General features: G+C 39.7%; 1 protein-coding gene across 3 annotated transcripts in view; it reads right to left on the reverse strand.

Moving 5' to 3' along the window:
• Positions 1-26,287, reverse strand: part of UBE2E2 (ubiquitin conjugating enzyme E2 E2) — a 388,450-nt gene that overhangs the window by 98,855 nt on the left and 263,308 nt on the right. For all 3 annotated transcript variants that reach the window (XM_032162302.2, XM_032162303.2, XM_032162304.2), the window contains exon 4: positions 4,038-4,170. In XM_032162302.2, the coding sequence (XP_032018193.1) occupies positions 4,038-4,170 (133 nt within the window). The remainder of the gene's footprint in view (positions 1-4,037; positions 4,171-26,287) is intronic.

Here is a 26,287-nt window from a genome sequence, read left to right on the forward strand (position 1 = left end):
CTGGGTTCAAGTAATTCTCATGCCTCAGCCTCCCGAGAACCTGGAATTACAGGTGTGAGTCACCACGCCCAGAGAATATTTGTATTTAGTAGAGATGGGATTTTGCCATGTTGGCCAGGCTGGTCTCGAACTCCTGATCTCAAATGATCCTCCTGTCTCAGCCTCCCAAAGTGCTGGGATTACCAGTGTGAGCAACTGCACCTGGCTGAGGAGTAATTACCTATAAATTTAAAAACTAATTATCTATGAATCTAAAAGCTAATCCCCAACAAAATACAAAGCAACTTCTGGCTGGGCGTTGTGGCTCACGGTTGTAATCCAGCACCTTGGGAGGCTGAAGCAGGTGGATCACCTGAGGTCAGGAGTTCGAGACCAGCCTGGCCAACATGGCGAAACCCTATCTCTACTAAAAATACAAAAAATAGGCCGAGCGTGGTGGCAGGTGCCGGTAATCCCAGCTACTTGGGAGGCTGAGGCAGGAAAATTGCTTGAATCCAGGGGGCAGAGGTTGCAGTGAGCCAAGATTGTGCCACTTCACTCCAGCTTGGGCAAAAGAGCGAACTCTATCTCAAAACAAAAAACAAAAACAAAAACAAACCAACCAACCAAACAACAACAAAAAACCCCCCAAAAAACAAAGCAACTTCTACCTTAAAAACAGATACTGAATTAAAACATTAAAACATATGCCTACACTGAAAAATAAATAGGTGTAAAAAGTTTTTATACACACTAGCAGTTCATTACACTTTTCTTTTTGGCCATAATGTAGTATTCCTAGATGGAGTTCTATTAAACAGGTATTTTCCCAGAGAAATAATATTATCATTGGTGGTTAAGTACTCAACTGAAGATCTGACATCAAATGCAATCGACAATGTCATGCAAGAAAAGATACCATGTAAAATGCCTTACCTACTTTGAAATAGTAAAATTGTGCTACAGGTTAAGTAAAAGGCATAAACATATAAGAAATTCGATGTACTAAAAATTATACTGAAATATAGCATTTGAAAAGTACTAATACTCAACCTGTTTAAAACTAGAATACTAAGTTTAATTAACATTATGTACTCAGGTAGTAATTGTTTTGCTTGCCTTATTAGAATTTAGGCAAATTCTGGAAGAAATTACTAGAATAGCTCATCTCTGATTTAAAAAACTGGGCAGCGGAATATATGGTGTTCAACCTGATCAAGCCCTACTGTGAAAAAGTTCCTGCAACAAGAAGGGGCATCTCAAATCATTCCTCTGACCTTTAAAAGCTACATTTGGGCTCTACAGTGTTTAGAAGTACTCATAAAAGGTTCTATTTATGATAATTTGGAAAAAAATATCTCATGAACCCAATCATGCTATGGACTAATTTTATGGTATGTATATCCACACAAATAACCATCAGATAGCCCATCAGATGTATTTATAAGCATCTGCTCTTATAAGTAATTCCCCCGACACCCACTGCTTCCCTGGTCCATTCTTCAGTGTGTTGGGAAATGTTGCAGGAATCAAAATGCATGGCTAACGTGAAAAAAAAAAGAGCAAAAGAGAGAAAAATACCAAGCAGCAGATAAAAGAAACCCAAGGCAACTTGAAACATGTACTATTTACAGTAACAGGACATTAGGAAGGCATGGAGTTGTTACATCAAAACTATTAATAATAAAGTATTTGTTTTACTTAATAGCCTTCACTACACTCCAAGTTTTTCTCCCTTGAGTAACAAACCTATCTACAAAATCTGATTTCTAAAACGGATATATTAGGAGGTGATAATTTGCTTTTAAATACTTTCCACAGATACCTATCAAACGTGCATTTGAATTGTGGTTCTAGGTATCAAAGTTTGCTTTTCTTTTTCTCCTTAGAGATTGTCTGGTCCAATTCATTACGTGGAGGGATATCATTTTTTCTAGTAAAATTCTTGACAGGTAGTAACTCAGTTTTTTCTTGAACACTCCTAGTAAAGGGAAGTGTGCTGTCTCAGGCGTAGAGCTACACACAAGTTGACTGTCCAACTGTGGGTCAGATTTCCCTCAGAAAAAACTGAAATCTACTTCCCGGTAACTGACACCCTCCCGCTTCTATTTTTGTCCCATCCAACCATCCTGGATAAAGTCCAACCCCTACCCACACCATAGTCCCTGAAACATTTGAGGACAGATAAAGCATTCCTCCCATGCCCTATTTTTACCAGTCAATTTCTCCAAGGCAAGTATGTATAATTCAGTGGAAAGTACATGGTCCCTGGAGTCAGACTTCAGTAGATTCCTGGTTGTACATTCTTGGAAAACCTCTCTAAGTCTCATCTATGTTTCCTCCTCTGTGACAAGGGAACATCCTAGTCTTACTGGAGTGTTCTGGAGAAGAAATGAGTTGGCAGAGCTGATGCCCAGTAGACTGCTCGACTCAGTGAAGAAAGTCAAGAATGCGATTTGACTCTCTCCCCCCCAGCTTATTCTAGCTTTGTTTAATCTACACATTTCTGTCATTCAGAACTAGGATAAGCCCACACATTTTCTGAAACTACTAATCTCAAGGAACAGATCACATCAGATTTACAAGCAACACAATAGCCTGGTCTGAGTTTTCCTCCTCCTTCCTCACTCTGTGCATCCTTTACCATAGAGGCTGAGAAAGAAAGGTCCTTACATTCCTCATAGTACAACAGATACTCCAGGTGACATAAGGGATGGTCTAAAGTACAAAAGGAAGGTATAAGGGTCCCATCCAGTAAAGGGAGAAGATAAGTATTAGATTTACTATGGCTTTGTCATTGAAAACCTACCAAATGCAAGCTCTTGGTGGTCACCAGTGCCACCAGCCCTGACAGCTTGAATAAAATGTATTGTGTAATGTAGGAAGAAGTATGGGCTTTGGAGCCAGGCTTTCCAGATTCAAATCCTTACACCACAATTTGCTTGATGCATAATGCTGGACAATTTACTTAGTTCCTCTGTCCCTGGTTTCCTCATTGAGTTACTATATAATTATAGTTACTACTTTTTGCTTTGGTAACACTATCTAAGCATCAATGGAAAGAAAGGAAGAGCAGGGGCAAAAAAGAGGAGGGAGGGGAATTATAGAAAGTCATGGTGAAGGTCCAGTCTTATTCTTGTTTTTTTATATTGTTTACTCCAATCCACAATGCAAACAAGTTTTCTGTCCCTGTGCATTGTGACGTTAAGTCAGGGCCAGACGAGAATTCTTTCTTGGTAGCCAAAACATAGTGTCCTCAGGGTCATTTCCTTTACTATAGTGGAGAACAAATGCTAATGGAGATGACATAATATTTAAAATAGTCAAATATCTGACCTGTAGGCAGTAGAAAAGAATGTGAAGACTTTCTGAAGTATATAACCTTGGCTTAAATAAGTGAGAGTTCTTTCATGTTCTGATTTCACTGCACTCTTGCACATCAGACAGGAACATAAATGACTTTTCATTGATTAATCAGTTTCATTAATGAACTATTATAAATACTTCTTTACTAAATTTTTTTTAACACGATTTTTAAGTCTCTGTGGGTCATACTTTCCATACTAGTCCATGTGTACTGCATGTGAGCAGCTGAACTCTAGAGGCACCAAAACTCAAACCTCCATAGCTGGTGCTATAAACCTTGCCTTGGCAAAGCTTCCTCTGCCTTTAGCCCGATTCTTGCACTTAGCTTGCTTGGGCTCTGGCTCCAGGCTACGTCTGATTTTCTGGGCTCTGGTACTCACCCTGGCCCAACCTTATGACCCCACTTTCACCCATAAAACATGGTGTTTTATGTTACATTAAAACGTGTAACAAAGAAAGGAGATAATGAGGAGAAAAAGGAGGAGAAAAAACAATGAAATCAGTAAAAAGCTGGAGTGGAGGAATAACCTACAATTTTTTACATTATTTCATTTTATACACCATCAATCCTGGGAAGCTGTCTGTGACAACAGAATAGACATGCATCCCTAGAAATGTATATTTAAGAATAAGTATATGTATCTAGAAATATAATCCATATTGCTAAAAGTCAATGAAAACTTCATACTGACCTTAGGGGGTTTAAACGGATAGTCTGGTGAAAAGGTAATGTCAAGAAAGAACACTCCTCCTTCATAGACAGATCCTGGGGGTCCCAATATAGTTGACCTCCATTCATAAATGTTGTCTCCTTTGGGTCCAGCACTGAAATAAGACATACAAATGAAATGTGCTTAGAAATTACATAAAGGCTGGAATTTAACAAAATCTATTTATGATAACCAATTGAGTAATTCCATAAAAACACAAAAAGTTAATCAATTAACTCTCAAGATTCATATTGTCAATATTGTCATTATCCTAGAAGTGAAATACGTTGGTATTACTTAATAAAAGAACACCAAGATCCTCTTTTGCCATTCATAACCCTAAGCCTATGGAACAAGAGTCCAAGGACCATAGGCCAGAGGTAGAAACACAAATGTTTAATAAAAGCATGAAATTATTTGTGATGTCACAGACAAAATTTCAAAGTTAGAAGGACCTCTGAGGAATGACTAGTCTGATCCCTTTGCCAACAACTGAGAACACAAAGGAGGTTCAATGTTCATCATCCAAAGTCTCTGCTCAAATATAATATCCTGTCTGAATCTTCCTTTCTTTCTCCCCACCCAAAGGACTTCCTGACCCCCTACATCATGACCAATGAGGTCTGTAGATGATAAGATGTATCATTTTGTTTTATAACTGTGTTTCGTAACTAATGCTTCTTTCTACCCTCCCTAGAAGGTGCTTGAGGAAGTCATTATGCTGGATGACGATGAATTAATAACAAAGCAAGTGAAGAAGCCACATGGCTACTAGCAGTACACATGTCTCTGAGTTTCAGAGAATTTTGCTGAAAACAATATGGCCCACATGAGTCAAGTGAATTGTAATAGTTCTCTCAGGTGAAAAGAAGGGCAAAATGAGATTAGGATTTAGCTTTCCAGTGTTCTTTTTGTTTCATCAAGCTATTAACTACATGTAATAATAATAGAATACTAGAAGTTCTCCTCACACCCGGTAACAAAGTAGGCAACCCTATTAAGAGTCTTGGGAAAGATTTTATTGGCAATAAAGATTCAGCTTCTTTTCCCTCTTATTTTGAAATGAGTTTATATCTACAGAAAATTCATTACTGAGCAGCCATTTTATCACAAACAGCCATTCGTAATTACAAAAACTCCATAAACTTAGCAAAAGTGGAACAGAAGGAAACTTCTTTAACCTGATAAAAGACATCTATCAAAAACCTCACATCAACTACTATATTCAATGGTAAAATATTAAAAGCACTCCCTTTAAATTGATGAACATGACAAGAATGGCTGTTATCTCCACTTCTAATCAGTACTGGATTAGAGATCATATTTATCAAAGTATGAAAATCAGAAGGAAAAATAAAAGGTATATGGATTGAGACAGAAGAAATAAAATAGTATTTGTAGTATTTAGGTTCACAGAAAAAAAGTCCAAATATAAATATATATATATATATACACACACACACACACACACAAACACACACACACACACAATGCATTAAACTTAATAAAAAGAGTTTAGCAAAATTGCTAGATATAAGACCAATATCCAAATATCAACTTCATTTCAATACACCACTAAAAAATGTATTTTCTTTTTTTTTTTTTGAGACAGGGTCTTACTAGGTTGCCCAGACTAGTCTTGAACTCCTGGGCTCAAGCCATTCTTGGATCTCACCCTCTCAAGTAGCTGGGTTTACAGGCATGCATCACTGGACCACACTTGGCTCCTAGAAAATGTATTTTTAAATGAGTTGCAATAGGTCTTGTAAGGAAGCTATGAATAAAGTCATAAAAGATGTGTAAGATCTTTATGGAGAAAATTATACAAAACTTGTTGAAAAATACTCATAAGAGTTAAATAAATGGAGTGAGATACCAAGTTTATGGGCAGGGAGACCTGATATCAAATGTCAGTTTCTCCAAATTGATTCATCACAATTCCAATGAAAAAGTCCAACTGCTTTTTAAAACCAAAACTTAACAAGTTGATTTTAAAATTTTTTTGGAGGCTCAAAGAAATTCCTCAAACTTTTCCACACGTATATGAAAACCTGATTTATGTCAACTGATGGAACTAGGAAAAGTTTTTATATTTGAAAAACAGAGAAACTGGATTTTTACCCTCAGTAAATAAACAAATGCTGTTGCAGATGGATTAAATATTTAAATGGAAAAGTCAAAATATTAGAGTTTGACTGAAGAGAGTGACAAGGCAAGCCACAAACTGAGAAAAGATATTTGGATCATATGAAAGTGACCAAATACTAGTGTTGAGAATACACAAATTCCTAAGACTCAACTAAAAAAAGACTCTATGAAAAAGACATAGACATTTCCAAAAAAAGAGAAACACAAATGGCCAATAATCATATGAAAAATACTCAATATCATCAAAATCGGGGAAACGAAACTGAGAATCACAATTCAGTAATATTATTTTACAAAATGCAAGTGCAAAAATAAATGCCTGACAAAACCACATGTTGATGAGGATGTGGAAAAACTAGAACTCCTATGTACTGCTGATGAATATGAGTAATTACTTTGAATAAGAATATAGGTTCATCTAGTTAAGTTGAATATACAGCTGACCCCTGAACAACAGGTCTGCATTGCGTGGGTCAACTTAGATGAAGTAAATTTCAAGAAAATACATTAGAAAAATTTCAGATTTGTGACAATTTGAAAAAACTCGCTGACAAAGCACTAGCCTAAAAATATTGAAAAATTAAGAAAAAGGAATGTCATGAGTGCACAAAATATACAGAGATAATAGTTTTTCTTATTTACTACCAGAAAATATATACCAATCTCTTATGAAGTTAAAATCATACACACAAACCATACATGATGCCATGCACATTTAAAAGAAATATAAGCAAACAGAGTATTAAATCATAACTGCATAAAAGTAACTGTAGTATGTACTGTACCACTGTAATAATTTTGTAGCCACCTCCTGTTGCTATTGCAATGAACTCAGCTATTGCCAATAGCTGCTTAAAATGTCTAAAATGCCACGTGACAAAAATTATCTCTGCATGAGCACTTCATCTCTCCAGCAAATTGCGTATTGCCATAAAAAGTGCTCTCTCTCAGTTCTCGCATATTTTTCATTGTGTTTATGCAATACCATAAACCTTAAATAACACCATGGGATCCATACGACGGGCCACTAGTGATTCTGGAAGTGCTCCCAAGAAGCAGAGAAAAGTCATGCCATTACAAGAAAAAGTTGAATTACTTGATATACACTGTAGAGTGAGGTCTGTAGTTGTGGTTAGCTGCCATTTCATCTTGTAAACAGATGATGTAAACTTAGGGTAACAATAAACACGGCACAATACTATAAATGCATTTTCTCTTCCTTAGGACTTTCTTAATATTTTCTTTTTTCTAGCTTACTTTATTGTAAGAATACAGCATATATACATATAACATGCAAAATATGTGTTAATTGAAATGTTTATGTTATGAGTAAGGCTTTTTGTCAACAGTAGGGTATTATTAGTAGTTAAATTTGGAGAAAGTCAAACATTATACGTGAATTTTTGATGGCACAGGGGGTTGGCACCTCTAAACCCTGAGTTGTTCAAGGGTCAACTGTACACCTATTTTACAACATAGCAATTATACTCCCAGGTATACGCTACAGAGAAACTTTTACACGTGTGTACCACCCGAAGACATTGAGAAGAATGTTTATAGAAGCACTGTTTATAATAGCAAAATTGGAGACAACACAAATGGCTACTGACAGAAAAATAGGTAAATCCACCCAAAAGAATACTATACAGCACTGAAAATTTACAGATTAACATGAATGAATCTTAAAAATACATTTAATAAAAAATTAAGACTAAAAAGAATATATATAGTATGACACTATTTCTACAAAGGTTAAAAACAAGCAAACAAGGACATATACTACTGAGGGACACATAAATATGAGGTAAGAAAAGAAAACCAGCAAGAAAAAAGTTCAGAAGAGTGGTTTCCTGGGTGGGAGCAGAGGTTGGAGAAGCAGCACACTGGAGCTTCAATGGTTCTGGGTATGTTTTACTTCTCAGTGTGTGCAGTGGATTCAGGGGCTTTCTGTTTTATTACTAGGTTTTCTCACCTACCATGTGTTAGATACATTATTACATAGGTACCAAATTCTTATATTAAGAAAAATTATGTCAAAGTTCTACCAATATGGTGAGAAAAGCAACTTGCTGCATAAGTACAGTGTGATCCTACTGTATAAATAAACAGATCCTACTCTTTTTAATTTATAAGATCCTACTGTATGAATTTACAGGTCCTACTATATGAATATTTTATATTATTTATGGATACATATCTATGTCAAAGTCTTCTAAGAAATTAACTGGAAAGATAAACCTAAATTCATGATAGTGGTTATGAGAACAACAAGGGATGAGGTGGAGTGGGGAGATGGGAGGAAATAGATGTAGAGATGTGAAATGAAGCAGAGTTAAATTTTATTTCTAGTGTTTGATTTCTCTTGTTTAAAAAAAGATGAAGTAAATAAAATCACAGTTATCCTAGCTTATTGCAAAGGTTGGAATATATTGAGAAGCAGTGGTGTAAGGGACTAGCGTACAGCATTCCTCCCCCATCGCCCCGTTACCTCCTTCTCCTGAGGCTGGCAATGAGGCATAGACAGTAATTCAGCCCAGATGACAATAAAGCTTTGGCAACAACGGCCTCTTGTTGCCAGACAAGCTCACTCACTCAGATGAATAATACACATGGTTATGCCCTGAGCTATAATTAAACCCAATATGAATAGATAAGCTTATCAGAAGGAAGAGCTTAAAAGTAGAGAATTACAGGTTTATAGTTACAACATTACTTCAAGGTAGATGAATAAATTCAGTTAAAAAGTACACACAGGTGAGTGTATACAGCTATGAAATAACATACACAAACACATTTAGCAAATACCAAGCTACAATTTCTCTGAGTCACTTTAAGAAATCTTAAAATGGCCTCCCAAGAATGGTAACCACAGTAAATTACAAGATATAGGCTAAATAAGGAGTCACTACCAAATAGTGTGGCTGAGGAAGGGACTCTGAAGTAGAAGACAGCAGTATCCCACCAAGAAGGGCAATGTCTGCAGATAACATAAACTCAATTTTTGCCCATTCCAAGTTTTATTTGGCTCTCAGTCAGAACTCCAAGTTTTATTAGTTCTTTGAAGTCAGTCAGCTGTCTACATAGTTATTAACAGTGGACTAAAATAACACAGCTAATATTATCACTCTGAATTGGTTTATGCTGTCAAAGTGTGCCTCTTTAAGAAATCTTAGCCAGCAGCAACAAATTATCTTGAAAACAGACTGGTATTTTAAAATGCATATAAAACTAGCCTGTAATCACAGCACTTTCGGAGGGCGAGGCGGGCAGATCATTTGAGGCCAGGAGTTTGAGACCAGCCTGGCCAACTTGGTGAAACCCATCTTTACTAAAAAAATACAAATATTTGCCAGGTGTGGTGGTGGGCGCCTGTAATCCCAGCTACCTGGGAGGAGTATACGGAATGCTCCTATCCCAGGAGATAGGAGATGGGATACTATTTGAGGCAGGAGAATTGCTTGAACCCAGGAGGTGGAGGTTGCAGTGAGCCAAGATTGCGCCACTGCACTCCAGCCTGGGTGGCAGAGTGAGACTCTCAAAAAAAAAAAAAAAAACAAAAACAAAAAACATATAAAACTAATACTATTTCCCTCATATAAAAATTGGGTTTTAGCAACCTGGACTCTTCTAACATTTTAGAAATGTATCACTTGAAATCCCAAAGCTTACAGCAGTGGTTCTTGAACTGCACAGCCCTCTGCCCCACTCCTATTTGGATATGTACCAGTTGAGAACCCAACATCCAAAACTTTGCTGTATAATATGGTAGCCATGTGGCTACTAAGCACTTGAAATGTGGCTAGGGAAATTGAAATGTGCTGTATGTGTAAAGTATATACCAAAGTTTGAAGACTTAATGCAAAAGAAAGTAAAATAGCTCATTAATAATTTTAATAATTACTATTTACCTATTAATTTAATAATTATTAATGAATAACTACATGTTGAAATGGTAATACTTGGAATGTACTGGCGTAAAAATGTATGAAAATATGCTTCACCTATTTCTTTTTCCTTTAGTCTGGCTGTCAGGAAATTTAAAATTACATACATGGCTCACGTCATATTTCTGTATCATGAATCAAGAAGTGAGAAAGAAATCTTTTAATCTTTTAATGATCACTTATCTCTCAAGCTGATCAAATAAAATTTGGTGCCAGAGGACACTTGCAGTACAGAGCAATGATGAAGAACATAAACAGGCTGTGGAGTCACACTAAGTTGTCTGAATCTTAGCCTTGGCATTTAAAGCCTGTTAGGACCTGGGTAAATGTGTGATTTTTCTATGTCTTAGTTTCCTTGACTGCAAAATGAGATAATTATAGCATCAATCTTGTAAATTTTTAGTAGAACTGTACTCACAGAACTTGGAAAATAGTAACCCTCCAAATGTCAGTTGCTGTTGTACTTGCTGTTACATGTTGCAGATGATCAAAAATACACTCAAAGAGGTTGACTGCTTTGTAAATGGTTTCAGGACTGAAAAGCAAGGCTACAAAGACGTGTACATAAAAAAAAATAATAATGATTCTGTAACCTAATCTTATGATGTGTATTTAGATATAGCAGAACTTTAGAAATCATGTATATGCACTGCTGCCACTCTTAGGAAATCCAAATTATCAATGAATAGAATGTTTATTTAACATCAGGATTTTCAGGTATTAGGTTATTAAGTAATGTTTTCCCACTTGCAACATTCTGAAAATGATCAATTCCCTTACTGTTTTATTTTCAGATTTTATTTTTTAAATACGAAAAAAACCTAAAGCTTTCATAGTTAAATTTCAAAATAAAAACACAATGAAGTAAATCTTTTAGAATGAAAAATACCAGCAAATTACGATTTGGCGGAATGCCCAAGGTTGCTGCTTCGGGACAAATTCTGCAACAGAATCAAACCGTGTTCAGCTTCCCATGCTGCAGCCTGCAGTGGATGAGCCCCTATGTACAGCTGAAATATTACATGCAATAAAAATCATGAAAATAACTAGGTTCTCACTGTCTTTACTTAAGATCATAAGATGCTTTAAATATACTGAATACTTTCAATCTGCTGTGCCACACCTGCGATTCTAAGACCAAGAGTTTTTGGCTGTGTCTACTGCTTTTTCCCTTAACACTGACTTTGGGACAGCTAAAGAGGAAGGATGCCTCGGCAATGTTGGGATTCTGGCTCCACAGAAAGAATGTGTCTGACTTGCCACCACTTTTCACTTAATCTTTCTGTGCCTCAATCCCTTCTTAAGTAAAATGAGATAATGGTACCTCAAAAGAGAGTAAAATATCTCATTAGTAATTTTAATAATTACTATTTATCTACTTAATAATTATTTAATAATAATTACAGGTTGAAATGGTGGGCTAAAAATGTATTAAACTAAAATTCACCTATTTCTTTTTTCTTCTTTTTAATGTGGCTACTAGAATATTTAAAATTACACACATAGCTCACATTATATTTCCACATCATGAATCAAAGAAGTTGAGAAGTTATTGAGAGGTTTAATGGTATTACAAAAAAAGTGGTTAGAACCTTGTTTGAACATACCAAATGCTGAAAAAACATAAGCTATGTATACTGTAAGTCTAAATCTTGATTGAAGGGATTATAATTGATGGCATAACTAGAAGAAATCAAAGGGGAATGGGCTTTTTAAAATTAGTATTCATAGAATAAGCTAGCTGAAAATAAAGTTTTAATGGTAATGGATACCTAAACTGTGTGCTTAAAAAATCTAATCATACTACACAGCAAGTGAGAATTGCTGTCTGTTAATCCTACAACCCAGTGAAATTCTCTTAAAGTATGTGTGTTATTGATCAGGTAGGGAGTATCTTGTCTGAAGAATAGGTGTTCAGTCCCTGTAAGTCCAGGGAACTGACCTGAAATTACCAGGGATGGGGTAGTGAGAAGAAGATGAGGGGATTTTTCAAAAGCTTTAGCAATCCTTGCTTATAAGCAGAGTCCATGTAACTGAATTCATCCTTCCTGTGGGAAAGTACATTGTTCACATTCAAACTATATACTGCACCTATGTCCAAAGTCCCTTTGGAAGCTAGCTGCAGGCATATTGAGCTTTTGGCATACAACACAATAATGAAGGTGTTTCTCTAGTGACAGTCTCCCTCTAATTTAGGGTTCTACTCCATTTTGTTTGTCCTCTTCAATGTCTGCCTACTTAGGGGTTCTGCCCTCAGCTACCTAGTCTTTTCACCTTCATTCTGGGTATCTCATTATCTTTCTTTGACAGTCACCTACCAAACTGTTAGCATCTCTAATCTGGTCATAAATCTGAGAGTCATCCTTGACCATGCCTCTTTTTTCTCCTCTGCTCTAAGTCCCCCAAATCCTGTTGAATCTTACTTCGTTGTTATCTCTGTATTCTGATTATTGGCCGCATCAGCTCTCATTTAGATTATGGCACCAGCGTCTTGCAAGGTTTCCCTGCCTCCAGTTTTGCTTCCGTCCAATCTGTTCACCAAACTGCAGCTAGGGCAATTTCCAGAAACTCCTTTAAGTAGGATCTTTTGCTTCCTTGCTTTCTCTAGGTTCTTCACGATCAAGCCCAAAGTTCTTTGTAGCATACAAAGTCTTTCATAAAGAATTGGCTCCTGCTTACACTTCTGGTCCCATCCCTTGCCATCTGAAAGCTCCCCTTCAACTCTATTACTACAATCATACTGGAATTACTTGCAGAGCTTTCAAGACAGCTGGGCTCTTTCTTGTCTCCTGGCTTTTGCATAAGATGTTCTGTAGGTCTGACCATTCTATTTGACCCCTAGTTCTTAACTTGGCTGCAACCTTTCTGATCCCCTAAAGGCTGTACTAGGTTCTTCTTTGGAAGTGGTAACATTCTGTGCAAATATAAACGTTATAAAAACATATACATAGGACCTCAAATTTTGGGAGACGAAGACATATTAAGAAACAGCATTAACTGGATCACAGGGAAAAAAAAGACAGTGAAAAGGCATTCCCTATGCACCACAGGGTGTTCAGAAACAGGCCAGTTCTGTAGTGTCTGAGAGGAGGACAAATGAAGACTAGTATTCCATAAACTCCTGAGATTCCCTGTATTTGTATTCATTGATTGTTTTTTTAAACCAATACTGCCAAAGTCTACCAAAACATCTTAGGAAGTTAGGATACAATAGTGCTGATAGAAAAGATCCATTTCATACACTAAACTCCATGCAGAAATGGATTGTTAATTTTATCCTCCATAAGGCTTCTTTCTAGTCCTTAAATATCTGGTTCTAATTCTCCTGAAATATTCCAAGAAAAATAATTATTTTGTACTTTGTGGTCAGTGAGTGCTTAATAAATGGAAATGATATTTACCCTCAATCACACTTTACAGATTTGAGATGTAAAGATGAAAAAAATGATTTTGGCTATCTTTCACCAAATATCGTTTTAAAGTCACTATTGTTACCTACTCTGTACCCTTTGCTATCACTGTCAACAACTTAGCAGAGAGTAAGAAATAGAAGAAAAAGAATATTTTAAATGAAAAAATAACTACTACTTAATCATCATAATACTTCCTTTTCCCAGGGAAAGTAGTAGCCAGCAAGCTTAGAGAGTAAACTAGCCTTCTATGAGTCACTGAGAAAGGCAGACTTCCTCAGTAAGTTCATGACGCTCCTTGACTTCCCTACCTCTTTTTGTGTTACCTGTGTATATATTTAATTTTCCCAATGTGTGGATACATTGCAATGAGTACACAACTATGCCAAAAGACTTAAAATTTTAAGAGACATAACTGTATAAAGTAGTGAGCAGGGATAAGTAGAGAAACTGGGAAGCAGGAAGAAAGACTACAGGGAAAAACTGTACATTCTTCCTTTTCTTTTTAAGCTACATTTTTATAATACGCATTTACTTGTAAACATAAAGACCAACCACGGAATCAACAAGAACTAAGTCTTACTTTTTACAGGTTGAGTATCTCTTATCTGAAATGCTTGGGACCAGAAGTTTTTCAGATTTAAAATTTTCAAATTTCAGATGTTCAACGTGTATATACATGGGTTGTTAGAAATAGGTTATGATTATAAAGACTTTGGAAACCATCTAGAGTTCAATTTTTTTATAACACAGAAGCAAGCAAGCATTATAACTGGACTAGAAATCCATTCAGTTGGACAATTAGGCATAAAATCAATCAGAATTAAAATACTGAATTACAATATCTGCAATCCTTTAATTAGCTGAAAGGACTCCAGAAATGAGCTGTATGGTTCTCAACTTTTTTTTCCCCTTTTCCACTATACCTTCCTTTCCTTGCAGTAAAAATGACTCACTTCAGCAGTGATTCTCAGCAGGCATATGGGGGAAAGGGGAAAGAAAGGAATACTTAGGAAAAATGAAAAGGCTCCTTCCCTGCTGCACACTTCCATTGAAAGCCTTCATTTCAAAGGCGACAATATTAAGGGTCAGAAAAGTGAAGTACTTTGCTCAAGGTCACACCCAGAGAAGAAAACCTGAACCCTCTAATCCAGGGGTCCCCAACTCCCAGTACCAGTCCGTGGCCTGTTAGGAAGGAGGCCACACAGCGGGAGGTAAGCAGCAGGTGAGTGAGCAAAGCTTCATGTGTATTTATAGGCTCTCCCCACTGTTTGCATTACTCGCATTATCCCATGACAGTATTGTTACCAGGCAAAGCAAAAAACTAGTAGGACTCACCTCTTCCTTGACCTCTGCACTTATACCATGGAAATAATAAGAGTTTCACTTTATGGGCTCTAATTTCCCTTTCCTATACCAGCTGTATGACATCTTGCATGCTAATGTCCTCTTCCTGTCACATCAGCGGTGGCATTAGATTCTCATAGGAACGCAAACCCTACTGTGAAGTGCGCATGCGAAGGATCTAGGCTGTGTATTCCTTATGAGAATCTAGTACCTAATGACCTGTCACTGTCTCCCATCACGCACAGATGGGACCACCTAGATGCTGAAAAACAAGCTCAGGGCTCCCTCTGATTCTACATGATGGTGAGTTATATAATTATTTCATTAGATATTACAATGTAATAATATAAATAAAGTGCATAATAAATGTAACATGCTTGAATCATCCCAAAACCATCTCCCTGACCCACACCATCCGTTGAAAAATTGTCTTCCATGAAACTGGTCCCTAGTGCCAAAAAGGTGGGGGACCACTGCTCTAATTCTAAAGTGAAGACTCTTATCCTGTCACTACGTCTGCCAATTAGATACGAAGACTGAAGTAAAAAAACCAGAAAGGTAACCATTATGATAAACTACCCTGCTTGACAGACACCAGAGATTAAGATGAGCATCTGAGTATATTTTTCAACCTTTTCATCCTGGGCAAGATTCAAATATGTAATGAAAGGCCTCAAGGTACTCAGGGCTTCCAGAAATAGCCTCTCTTATCTGTACTGTAAGAACACTTGGGCCTGTGAGCTAGCCAATGTAGCAAAGAATATTTCTTAGGCAGGGAAGCTGTGGAGTTTTAATGTATCTACAGATCTTATCTGCAGTATAAACAAGCTTTTGACAAGAGTGTAAACCATTGCTGCCCCTACATAGTTTTCAGGAAGCCAAATCCCTTCTCAAAAATTTTCAATTCTCAAAAATGTTACCACTCATACATGGTGGAATGTAAAGCTCCCCGGTATCATTCTAACTGCATAATTATTACTTTCTAATATTTACAAAAGCAATCACAGTAAAAATTCCATTTAGAAGTTAAGACGGGGCAGATCTGAGGGACAGTTAACTATCTTAGACAAACTAGTTAAACTATGTAATTTGTGTTCTCACTCATAAGTGGGAATTGAACAATGAGAACATATGGACACAGAGAAGGGAACATCACACATCGGGGCCTGTCGGGGGGTAGGGGGGCTAGCAGAGGAATAACATTTGGAGAAACACCTAACGTAGGTGATGGGTTGATGGGTGCAGCAAACCACCATGGCACTTGTATACTCATGTAACAAAAAACTGCATGTTCTGCACATGTACCCCAGAACTTAGTCTAATTAAAAAAAAAAGAAATGTAATCTGTATAAAGAGTTATTATCAAGACAAGTTGCTTCCAAAGTAGGTTAAATACCTACAAGACACTCAATATACTTTTCTTTGGCTGAGAACATCTTTTGTTTCTTGGCTAGGAAAATAATAAACAATTTCTTCATACAGTTGTCTAGTTTATTCCTAAAAAGGTTGGCTGTGATATCCTACTACCTGCATTTTTTAAAAATATTCCTTACACAATCATCTAGCTCCAAGACCCATCATCACTGTCTCTTCTACCATGCTGTCTGGAAGCCAACGTTATCAAAGCAGAGGAAGTGGAAGACAATTCAACCAGAAGAATAACAGCAAAAGTGACCTGCACACAGACACTTAATAAATGCTTGTTGAAGAATAATAAAGAAATATCTTTTGTAAAACACGAATCTATTACCATAACACAGTGGTAAAGAAAGTATGCTTCAGATCCAGAGATGAAAGGTCCAAATCCTGGCAGTCCCACTTACCTTGTAACTCAGAGCAAGTTATTAACTTCTTAATGTTACAGTTGTCCATCTCTGAAAAAGTAGCTACTTCAGAAAGTTGACGTGAGCATCAAATGAATTAATATATGTAAAGTGCCTAGAACAGTGCCTGGTTCATAGTAATGGCTATGTAAGTTTATACTATTGATGGAGGTGGTAGCGCATCCGGATTGGCCGCTGCAGGGACACTGGCCACAGTAGGGGAGGCACATCTGGGGCTGCATGCTCTGTGAAGCCGGCAGGGGCAGGGAACAGGTGATCCCAGTGGGAGCCCCGGACCCTACCGAGTTGGTTAGGGTGGGAACCTGCACTTCTAGGCGCAGCTGCAGCTGCCCAGCAGTCGTTCTGACTCGAGCATCCGTGTTCTCTCAGGACCTGGAAAGCCCCCTGCCCCTGCAGGCTTGGAAGTGCCTGCTCCCACTCCCTGGCCTCTTCCCAATTCCAGCACCTGCTCCAGTGCAGAGCAAAGCTGTAGCTGAGCCTGGGCACTGTTGCAACTGAGCTGGGTGTGCACACACTTGGGGTGGTGCTCACATGCCAGCCCCCTGCCCCCACCACCCTGGCCGCCCTTGAAGCTTTGGGTGCTGATGAGCTCAGGGAGGGAGGCCGGGGGTATTGAGGGAAGCTCAGCATGGGCCTGCAGGCACCCCTCAGCATAGACAGCCTGGGAACCACAGATAGCATGTTGATGGTGGTGGGAGGCAGACAGGTGCCTATGTGGGAGGTGGTGGGTCCCCAGTGAAATCCCACCTTCAAGCCAGGAACAGCCTGAAGTCTGGGGACTGGGCTGCCAATCCAAGGTGGAGTCTGCAACCCACAGTGAGAACATTGACGCCTTTTGGCCAATCGAATGGTGCTTTTTCCAGGCCCGACCATGGACCAATCAGCACCTACTTTCTCCATTCTGAGCAAATAAAAACCCGGCCGGGCGCGGTGGCTCACGCTTGTAATCCCAGCACTTTGGGAGGCCAAGGCGGGCGGATCACGAGGTCAGGAGATCGAGACCACGGTGAAACCCCGTCCCTACTAAAAAATACAAAAAATTAGCCGGGCGTGGTGGCGGGCGCCTGTAGTCCCAGCTACTTGGAGAGGCTGAGGCAGGAGAATGGCGTGAACCCGGGAGGCAGAGCTTGCAGTGAGCCGAGATTGCGCCACTGCACTCCAGCCTGGGCGACAGAGCGAGACTCCGTCTCAAAAAAAAAAAAAAAAAAAAAAAAAACCCAGACTCAGCCAGACTCAGATACTCATTGGTACAACCTGCTTGCTGAAAGGAGTTATCCACTTTGAGTCTGCTGAGAGCTGTTCTGTCACTCAATAAAGCTTCTCTCTCTCTTGCTCACCCTCCAGCTGTCTGCATAACTTCATTCTTCCCACACATGGGACAAGAACTTGGAACCTGCAGTGGTGGGGTCAGGTCAGCTCAGGAGCCATGGGCCGGAGCAGGACAGTGAGACTGAAAGAGCTGTAGCACAAACTAGCTGAAACATGCCCCCGAGAAAACATGCTGTCCTCCATTTGCCATGCTGCGGGCAAAGAGAAAGGAGAGCTGCGGCCCTCCTGGGAACCTAGATCTCAGGGCTTCCTGAGCCAGAGCCATGACACACTGTAATACCTTCTATGGGGCTCTGAAGTTCCTGGCATCTCTGAGCTTTCAGGTGCCACTGTGTTCCCCTTGTCTGGATGTGGGTGCCTGCAGTGGAAGCCTCTTGTGGTGTATCTGGTACAGCTACAGCCTTGGATGGAGCTGGCACCTGTAGCTGCCTGCCCTGCCACTGAAGCCGGTGTACCTGGCTGTGCACAGCGGGCAGACCTCATGATTGCTCACTCACACACCCCTTGCCACTTTGTGCCTGGCTCACCCTTGGCAGGTGTGGGATCCAGGCCAGTAGTGCAAGCTGAATGCAGCCTGCTGGGCCGAGCGGGTGGAACAAACCCAGTGGGCATGAGCAAAACTCAAGCAGAGGCACTGTCAGTCATAGACGTTTCCAGCTGGTGAAGAGACACCTGAAGGATCCCACGACACTACTGTTGTTACCAGGCAAAGCAAGAAACTAGTAGGGCTCACCTCTTCCTTGACCTCTGCACTTATACCATGGAAATAGTAAGAGTTTCTCATTAAAGGCTCTAATTTCCACTTTCTATACCAGCTGTATGACATCTTGCATGCTAATGTCTCTCTCTGTCCCCCATACTTCTCCCCATTAAATTCTGAGATCATGAACGAAATACACAAATGACCTGATAAGTCCCACCCATTCTTTGTTTATAATTCAGCGAAGAATACCTTCAGTTTTGCATCATCCATCCTATAGCATCTGAAGGCAGCGCCAGGCCAAAGTTCCCACATACTCTGAAACAGTGGCTTTACAATTAATCCTCTCACCTCCATGATATACACACATTACTACTTCAACAAAAACGAGAGTTTTTTTGATTTTGCTTTTGTTTTAAGTTTAGGGGAAGAAAGGCTAAATGTCAGACCTGTTCAGGAAGAAAAGTGCTAGATGGCTAAAATAGGCTCTATAAATAATAATCCAACAATAAAAGATATTGATTGATTGCCAACAAGAAGTAGTGTTGAGGCCAGGAGTGGTGTCTCATGCCTGTAATCCTGGCACTTTGAGAGGACGAGGTGGGTGGATCACTTGAGGTTAGGAGTTTGAGACCAGCCTGCCCAACACAGTGAAACCTTGTCTCTATTAAAAATACAAAAATTAGCTGGGTGTGGTTGCAGGCACCTGTACTCCCAGCTACTTGGGAGGCTGAGATTACTTGGGAGGCTTGAACCCTGGAGATGGAGGTTGCAGTGAGCCAAGATCGTGCCACTGCACTCCAGCCTGGGTCACAGAGCAAGACTCCATCTCAAAAAAAAAAAAAAAAAAAAAAAAAAAAAGTAGTGTTAAGTGGACTCACTTAAAAACTTTTCTATGATTACTTCAGGAAATCAAGACTCCCACAGGACTAAAATACTAGCTATATGGTGTTGAGACTTATTTTCAGTAGTTACCCACTGATATGGCTTGACTGTGTTCCCACCCAAATTTCTTCTTCAACTGTAGCTCCCATAATCCCCATGTGTCATGGAGGGACCCAGTGGGAGGTAACTGAATCATAGGGGTGGGTCTTTCCCATGCTGTTCTCCTGACAGTGAATAAGTCTCACGAGATCTGATGGTTTTATAAAGGGCAGTTCCCCTGCATAAGCTCTCTTGCCTGCCACCATGTAAGACCTGCCTTTGCTCCCACTTCACCTCCCGTCATGATTGTGAGGCCTTCCTAGCCAGGTGAAACTGTGAGTTCATTATACCTCTTTTTCTTTATAAATTACCCAGTCTTGGGTATTTCTTCACAGCAGTATGAAAATGGAGTAATACACACATCTTGTGTCAGTGCTCATCACTGTACTGTGATCTACGCAAGATAAAGAACATTCTTGATTCCCAAAGGGCTTCCTGTCTGGGCAACAAGAGAGAAGGTAAGACATATTTGTTCCACAGGATTCATAATCAAGATGCTATGGGAACCCCGTAAAAAAAAAAGTTTTCATTTCCTAGTAGGTGAGCTTCTTCACCCTGTCTTATACCACAGTAGTACCATGTTTCATTTCAGCAGTGACCTGAGAAAAAGAAACATTAGGTTCTCTCAGGATGAGTATATGGTTTGAACAAGTCCCACAGGAGGTTCTGACATGAGCTGCATCTCCCCCAGGGAAAGGCTTCATAAAAAGGGTGGCAATTAAGCAATTAAGCTGGGCTGGAAAGGTGAGATAAAACATAACAGGCTAAAGGCACTTCATGGAAAAAGGCAGGGAGAAGAAAGTGGGTTGCCTTTTGGAAGAACAGCAAATATACCAGGATGGCTGAGGTTAGATAGTGTAGGGCCTTAAATGACATAATAAGGAACTGGAAAAGTACTCTGGAGAACTGTGATATTCAAATTTGTTGCTCCTAAAAGCTGCAGGGCTCCACTGAGGTATTTCGGGGTTATTAAGTTCGCTGCTCCCTCCCCAGCTGAGATTCAACAAGACAAACTCCACTGTGTTTGTGTACACTGTCAGTACATAATTTCTTTAAATACTCTTTGAATAAAAGGAGTCCACTGCTTTAAAAAGAGCTTGAACAGCTTCTGGAACTCTCACCCTGTCCCAACAACAAAAAAGCCTGGATCCCAAACCAGACTAGATGAATCAGAATCTAATGAACAACTAGAATAACCATGACAGAACTACTAGTACAGACTATGGAGTCACTGAAGGCCTCAAAGTGTGGTCCAGCAAGAAGCAGCATTGGGCAAACTTACTGAATGAGAAACTACATTTTTGACAAGGTCCTCGGATGATTGGTGTATACATTAAAAGTTTGATAGGCACTAGTGGAAATTTCTAAATAGGAAACACATAATGAAATCCACATAAGAATATTAACCATTTACTGAGCATCTTGTGTGTGCCAGACATTGAGCCAGACACCTTTCATACCACTGAGCCTCAGCTCTCTTATCTGTAAAAAAGGTAACACTTTTTACCGTGTGAAGGTATAATAAGAACTAAGACATTCTATATTTACACACATTCAGTGTCAAATGTAGTGTCTGGCAAAGAGTAGGTTCTTTAAAAACCTAAGTATTATCATTCACATATATTTTTCAAATTATTGTCACTCTGCAAACTTAAATGTTATCTAAAACTAAAGATCACAGAAATTCAGTGGCTTGGCAATGGTTACACAGTAAATGATGAAACTGCATTTCAAACCTAGACGAGCACTGAAAAGCTCATCTTCTTTTCCATACAACACTGACAGCAAGGCTTAGTGTGGACTGAAAGCAGGAGAAACATAAGACCATAGCAGCAATGATAAACTAAATGGTGTCAACATTAGTTCACTACCTTTCTGTTTGAGACCAGAATTGACTAGAATTACAAACAAATGCCAATAAAAGTACAGATTAGAGTTATTATAGTCTGAAGAAATGATAGGTATGTCCTAATATCTCCTAAACACTTAGCAATTAAACTAACAATATTTATATAATAACATTCAGTTAGTTATTTGGCAATTTATTTAACAATATTTAATCTCTGGATAGGCTTATCAAGTTGACAAAGCATCTTCACATTCATCATCTTCTTTAACCTTAGTGACAACTAAGTGAGATAGGATTATTATTCTCAAATCAGGTTGCTCTACCTACTTTTTTCCTCCTTAAATCCCTATTTAATCTCATAAACCTGGATTTCCTAATACTTTGCAGTGGCTTTCATGAAAGAATTAGGCTTTGTGTTAAAAAAAAAAAAAGAATCCAGGCTGTCAATGACAGGCACAGATTTCAGATTTCATCACCTATCCTTCCTTCTTTCCTTTAGTCCCTCAGCAAAGGTTAGGAAGACAGATGGGTTTTCGGTCAAAGGGAGTCAAGAACAGCGTGGGCAGCATGACATAGGTTTATCTTTCTTTTCTGTTCCACAGAAAAGTGATGCAAGGTAATTAACTGAGCTCTGAAGGCTCTTGGTGGAAGTGCAGCCCTAGCCGGAAACAAGTTTTTAAGAGATCAGCCACACAGAATACCCTGTGGAAAGAGATGATGAGCAACCAAACAGAAGACTCAGGTTTATTTTTTGGCTTTTGGTATATTCATAAACTCTACTTCCCTTGATAAAATGAGTTATTTTCCTTCCACATCATTTGTGGTCAGTATTTCTAGAGGGCGCCCTCTTAAGGGTCTATAAAATTCTGAGTTCTATAAATACACATTTTCAAAAGGAAGCAAATGAAAGGCTCTAGAAACATCTTGTTGCTCAAAACAGTGAAGTTATGACAGCACTTTCACATTATGTCATAGTTCACTACTCAATTGCTTAGTTGTCTAAGGATGGTCTATTATGTCCTAGCTTTCATGTGAGATTTTGCAGTTGGCTGTTGTAAAACAGTTACAGAAGTGACTTCTAGCACTCAAGTTGGTGATTTAATATTATACAGAGTTCATTAGTCATGGTATCTACATCAATTTTCTACAGTAGCTATTATTGCCTTTCAGATTTCAGCCACTACCTTCTCTTTGTAAGCAAAACAAACACAGATTTTACAGAAGATCTGCTATTTAAGAACCATCAACTTGTAGTATCCCTTAATAATTCCTGTCAACGTGGGCTATCTTTGAAGGATTTAGTGGTTTTTGCTTTTGGCAGTGCTGCAATAATGGAAATAACTTACACTGCCCATCCCCATCTTACAGTGTCTGCTAACGTGTTGGGTTGTTGGCTGCCAGGCAGATTTAATTTATCCACTTCTCAGTTTGCATTAACCTTTGAATAATAAAGCACAGCTGAGGCTGCTGTAAGAAACAAACAGAGGAATGAATAATTAAAAACACCTTCTCAGCCTTGGAAAGACCAATCCCTAACCATTAGGGGAGCTTTAATTGTGACTGAACTAAGCATTAAAAAGGCTAATTGTACTCTTTATAAATGGAAACAAATGCAAAGGACGTAGTACGACTACGATATACATAGTATATGAAAGCAAAGCTCTGAAGGCACCAACTAATTAGTTCAAATGAAAAACGATAGCCTGATTCTTAAAAAGCAACTTCCTTCTAAAGATGGCCACTCATTGTCTTACATTCAGAAAAATTGCTACGACTTATAAAACGCTATTACTCATTTGATGCAGGTGGACGGGATAGAGTAGCATTTGAAAGGATAGAAATGTTAAAGCTGAAACAAAAGGTTGAGAATAGAATATATTATAGACAACCAACAGTCCTATCTTTTTTTGAATCTGTCAAGTGCTTATGCCAGCTGGGCTTCTTTGCTTTGATGAATTTAATTTTCCTTTGGGAAGATCAAAACCCAAATCCAAATCTAACTGTCATTATTTATATGTTAAGATTACAAAAGCCATTGATACTTCATATATTTTCTAAATAATTTCAAATCAAAGAACACCCTATTTATCCAAATCATTGGAAACAATAAATCTTTGTTTCTAGATCTCCAACAAAAAGCAGGATGTCCCCCTAAATCAAAGAAGGCAGTTTTGTCAATTACTTTCAAGTATTTGGTTAATATTTCTTATACTAGAAAGGTTTCTCTAATGCTTAGTTTCATTTTTATTTTGCTACGTATAAGGCCCTTTCCTCTATTTCTGTTCAAAAAACCATTTTGTCAATGCCCTTCAGTTACTGGAAAGTTAGGAAGGTAGAAATCTTTTTTCTGTACTAAGCAATTTTATAGCATTTAAAATGGCTTTTATTTTCCACCTTTATGCCTTTCTTGGAGCTCTGAATCTTCTTCTTCTTCTTTTTTTTTTTTTCTGAGACAAGGTCTTGCTCTGTTCATGGTGGCAGCGGCCTCTCTGCAGCAGCTGCTGTAGGGATGCCAGCTGTAGTGGGGGAGGCGCACGGAGGGCTGCACCCTCCATGGAACTTGTGGGGGCTGGGATCAGGCGGAAGCCCCACCCTCTACTAAGTTGGCGGGGCAGGAGCCCTGTGCTGCTAGGCACAGCTGCAGCCACCCAGCCATGGCTCCAGACCAAGGCATCCCTGCACTCTTGGGGGCCTAGGAAGCTCCCTGTCCCCATAGGCCTGAAAGTACCTGTTCCCACTCCCTGGCCTCTCCCAGCTCTGGGCATCCACCCAGGGGTGGAGCAAAGTTGTGGGTGGGCCCGGGTGCTATCACAACCCGGCTGGGTTATGAACATGCTCAGGGCAGCACTGACACACCAGCCCCCTGCTGCACTGGCTCCCTCCGGACTTTAGACACAAGTGCAGGAGGGGGGCCGGGGGCACTGTGGGCAGCTTGGCATGGACCTGTGAGCACCTCTTGGCACAGACAGCCTGGGTGCCATGGATGGTATTAAAAGCAGATAAGTTCCTACGCGGGAAGAGGCAGGTCCCCAGTGAAACCCCACCTTCAGGCTGGGGATGGCCTGAAGCCTGTGGGCCGGGCTGCCAGTTCTGAGCAAAGTCTGCAGCCTGGAGTGAGAACTTCATTGATGACCACCTGGCCAACCAGATGGTGATTTCTCCAGGCCCACCCATGATGGCCCATGGACCAATCAGCATGTACTTCCTCCATTCTGAGCACATAAAACCCCCAGACTCAGCCAAACTTACACACTCCTCTAGATGACCTGCTGGCAGAAGGGAGCTAGCCACTACAGGTCTCCTCTCTGCTGAGAGCTGGACATTCATTGGGACAACCTGCCTGCGAAAAGGAGCTATGCACTTCAGGTCTCCTGAGAGCCATTCTGTCACTCAGTGAAGCTCCTTTCCACCTTGCTCACCCTCCAGCTGTCCGTATCTCATTTTTCCTGGATGTGGAACAAGAACTTGGGATCCACCAAATGGTGAGAATGCAAGAGCTGTAACACAAACAGTGCTGAAACATGCCGCCCCCCCCCACCCCCCCACTGACCATCTTGCGGGCGAAGAGAAGGAGAGAAGAGTCACGGCCCTCTGGGGAGCCCAGGCCTAGGGGCTCCCTGAGCTAGGACTGTGACATCCTCTTTGAGGCTCTGCTGTTCCTGGGGTTTCCAAGTTTCTAGTTGCCACTGCATTCAGATGCATCGTTCAGACGCAGGTGCCTGTAGCAGAAGCCACTTGTGGTACATCTGATCTAGCCACAGTCTTGCATGGAGCTGCCTGCCCCACCACAGCAGCTGGCATGCCTGACTATGCACAGTGACTGGACTCCATGATTGTTTGCTCACACACCTCTCACTGCTCCGTGCCTGGCTTGCCCTTGGCAGATGTGGGATCCAGGCTGGTAGCGTGAGTCAAGCACAGCTGATTCCAGGCCAAGTGGGTGGAATGAGCCCAGTGGGCCCAAGCAAAACCCAAGCAAAGGCACCACGTACCACAGAGGTTTCTGCCTAGAAAAGCAACACCTGAAGGATCCTGTGACACTATTACAAAGGATCCTGTGGTATGATCACAGCTCACTGCAGCCTCCATCTCCTGGGCTCAAGCAATCCTCCCACCTCAACCTCTTGAGTAGCTGGAACCACAAGCATGTGCCACCATGCTCAGCTAATTAAATATGTATATATATATTTTTGTACAGATGCGCTTTCCCTATTTTGTCCAGGCTGGTTCTGATCTCTTGGGCTCAAGTGATCCTTCTGCCTCAGCCCCTCAAAGTGTTGGGATTATAGGCATGAGCCATCATGACTCACCTCTAATTTTTTGTAATCTAACTTTAAGATGACTCTCTGCACATAATAGGTAAAAGGATGATCAAATGAGAACAGATTTGAATTTGCTATTTTAGTAAAGACCAGATTTGAATTTGCTATTTTAGTAAAGACCAGCTTCTCTTATATGGGAACAGAAATATTACTTTTTTGGTTTTGGAGACTCTATTCTTAATATTTTTGTTTCACATCAGTTCTTGATGTATGAAAACTACTGACTTATATTGAACTTGTTCCCTGATGGGACCTGGAAATCTGTGTGTTCTATTTGTACTTAGTCTTATTTCTTTCGAATATCACTCTCCTTTTCTATCACTCTCTAATTGTCATATATTTGTTTAAATTTCCT

The sequence above is a fragment of the Hylobates moloch genome, unplaced genomic scaffold, assembly GCF_009828535.3.
Source record: "Hylobates moloch isolate HMO894 unplaced genomic scaffold, HMol_V3 SCAFFOLD_8, whole genome shotgun sequence".
NCBI lineage: Eukaryota > Metazoa > Chordata > Mammalia > Primates > Hylobatidae > Hylobates > Hylobates moloch.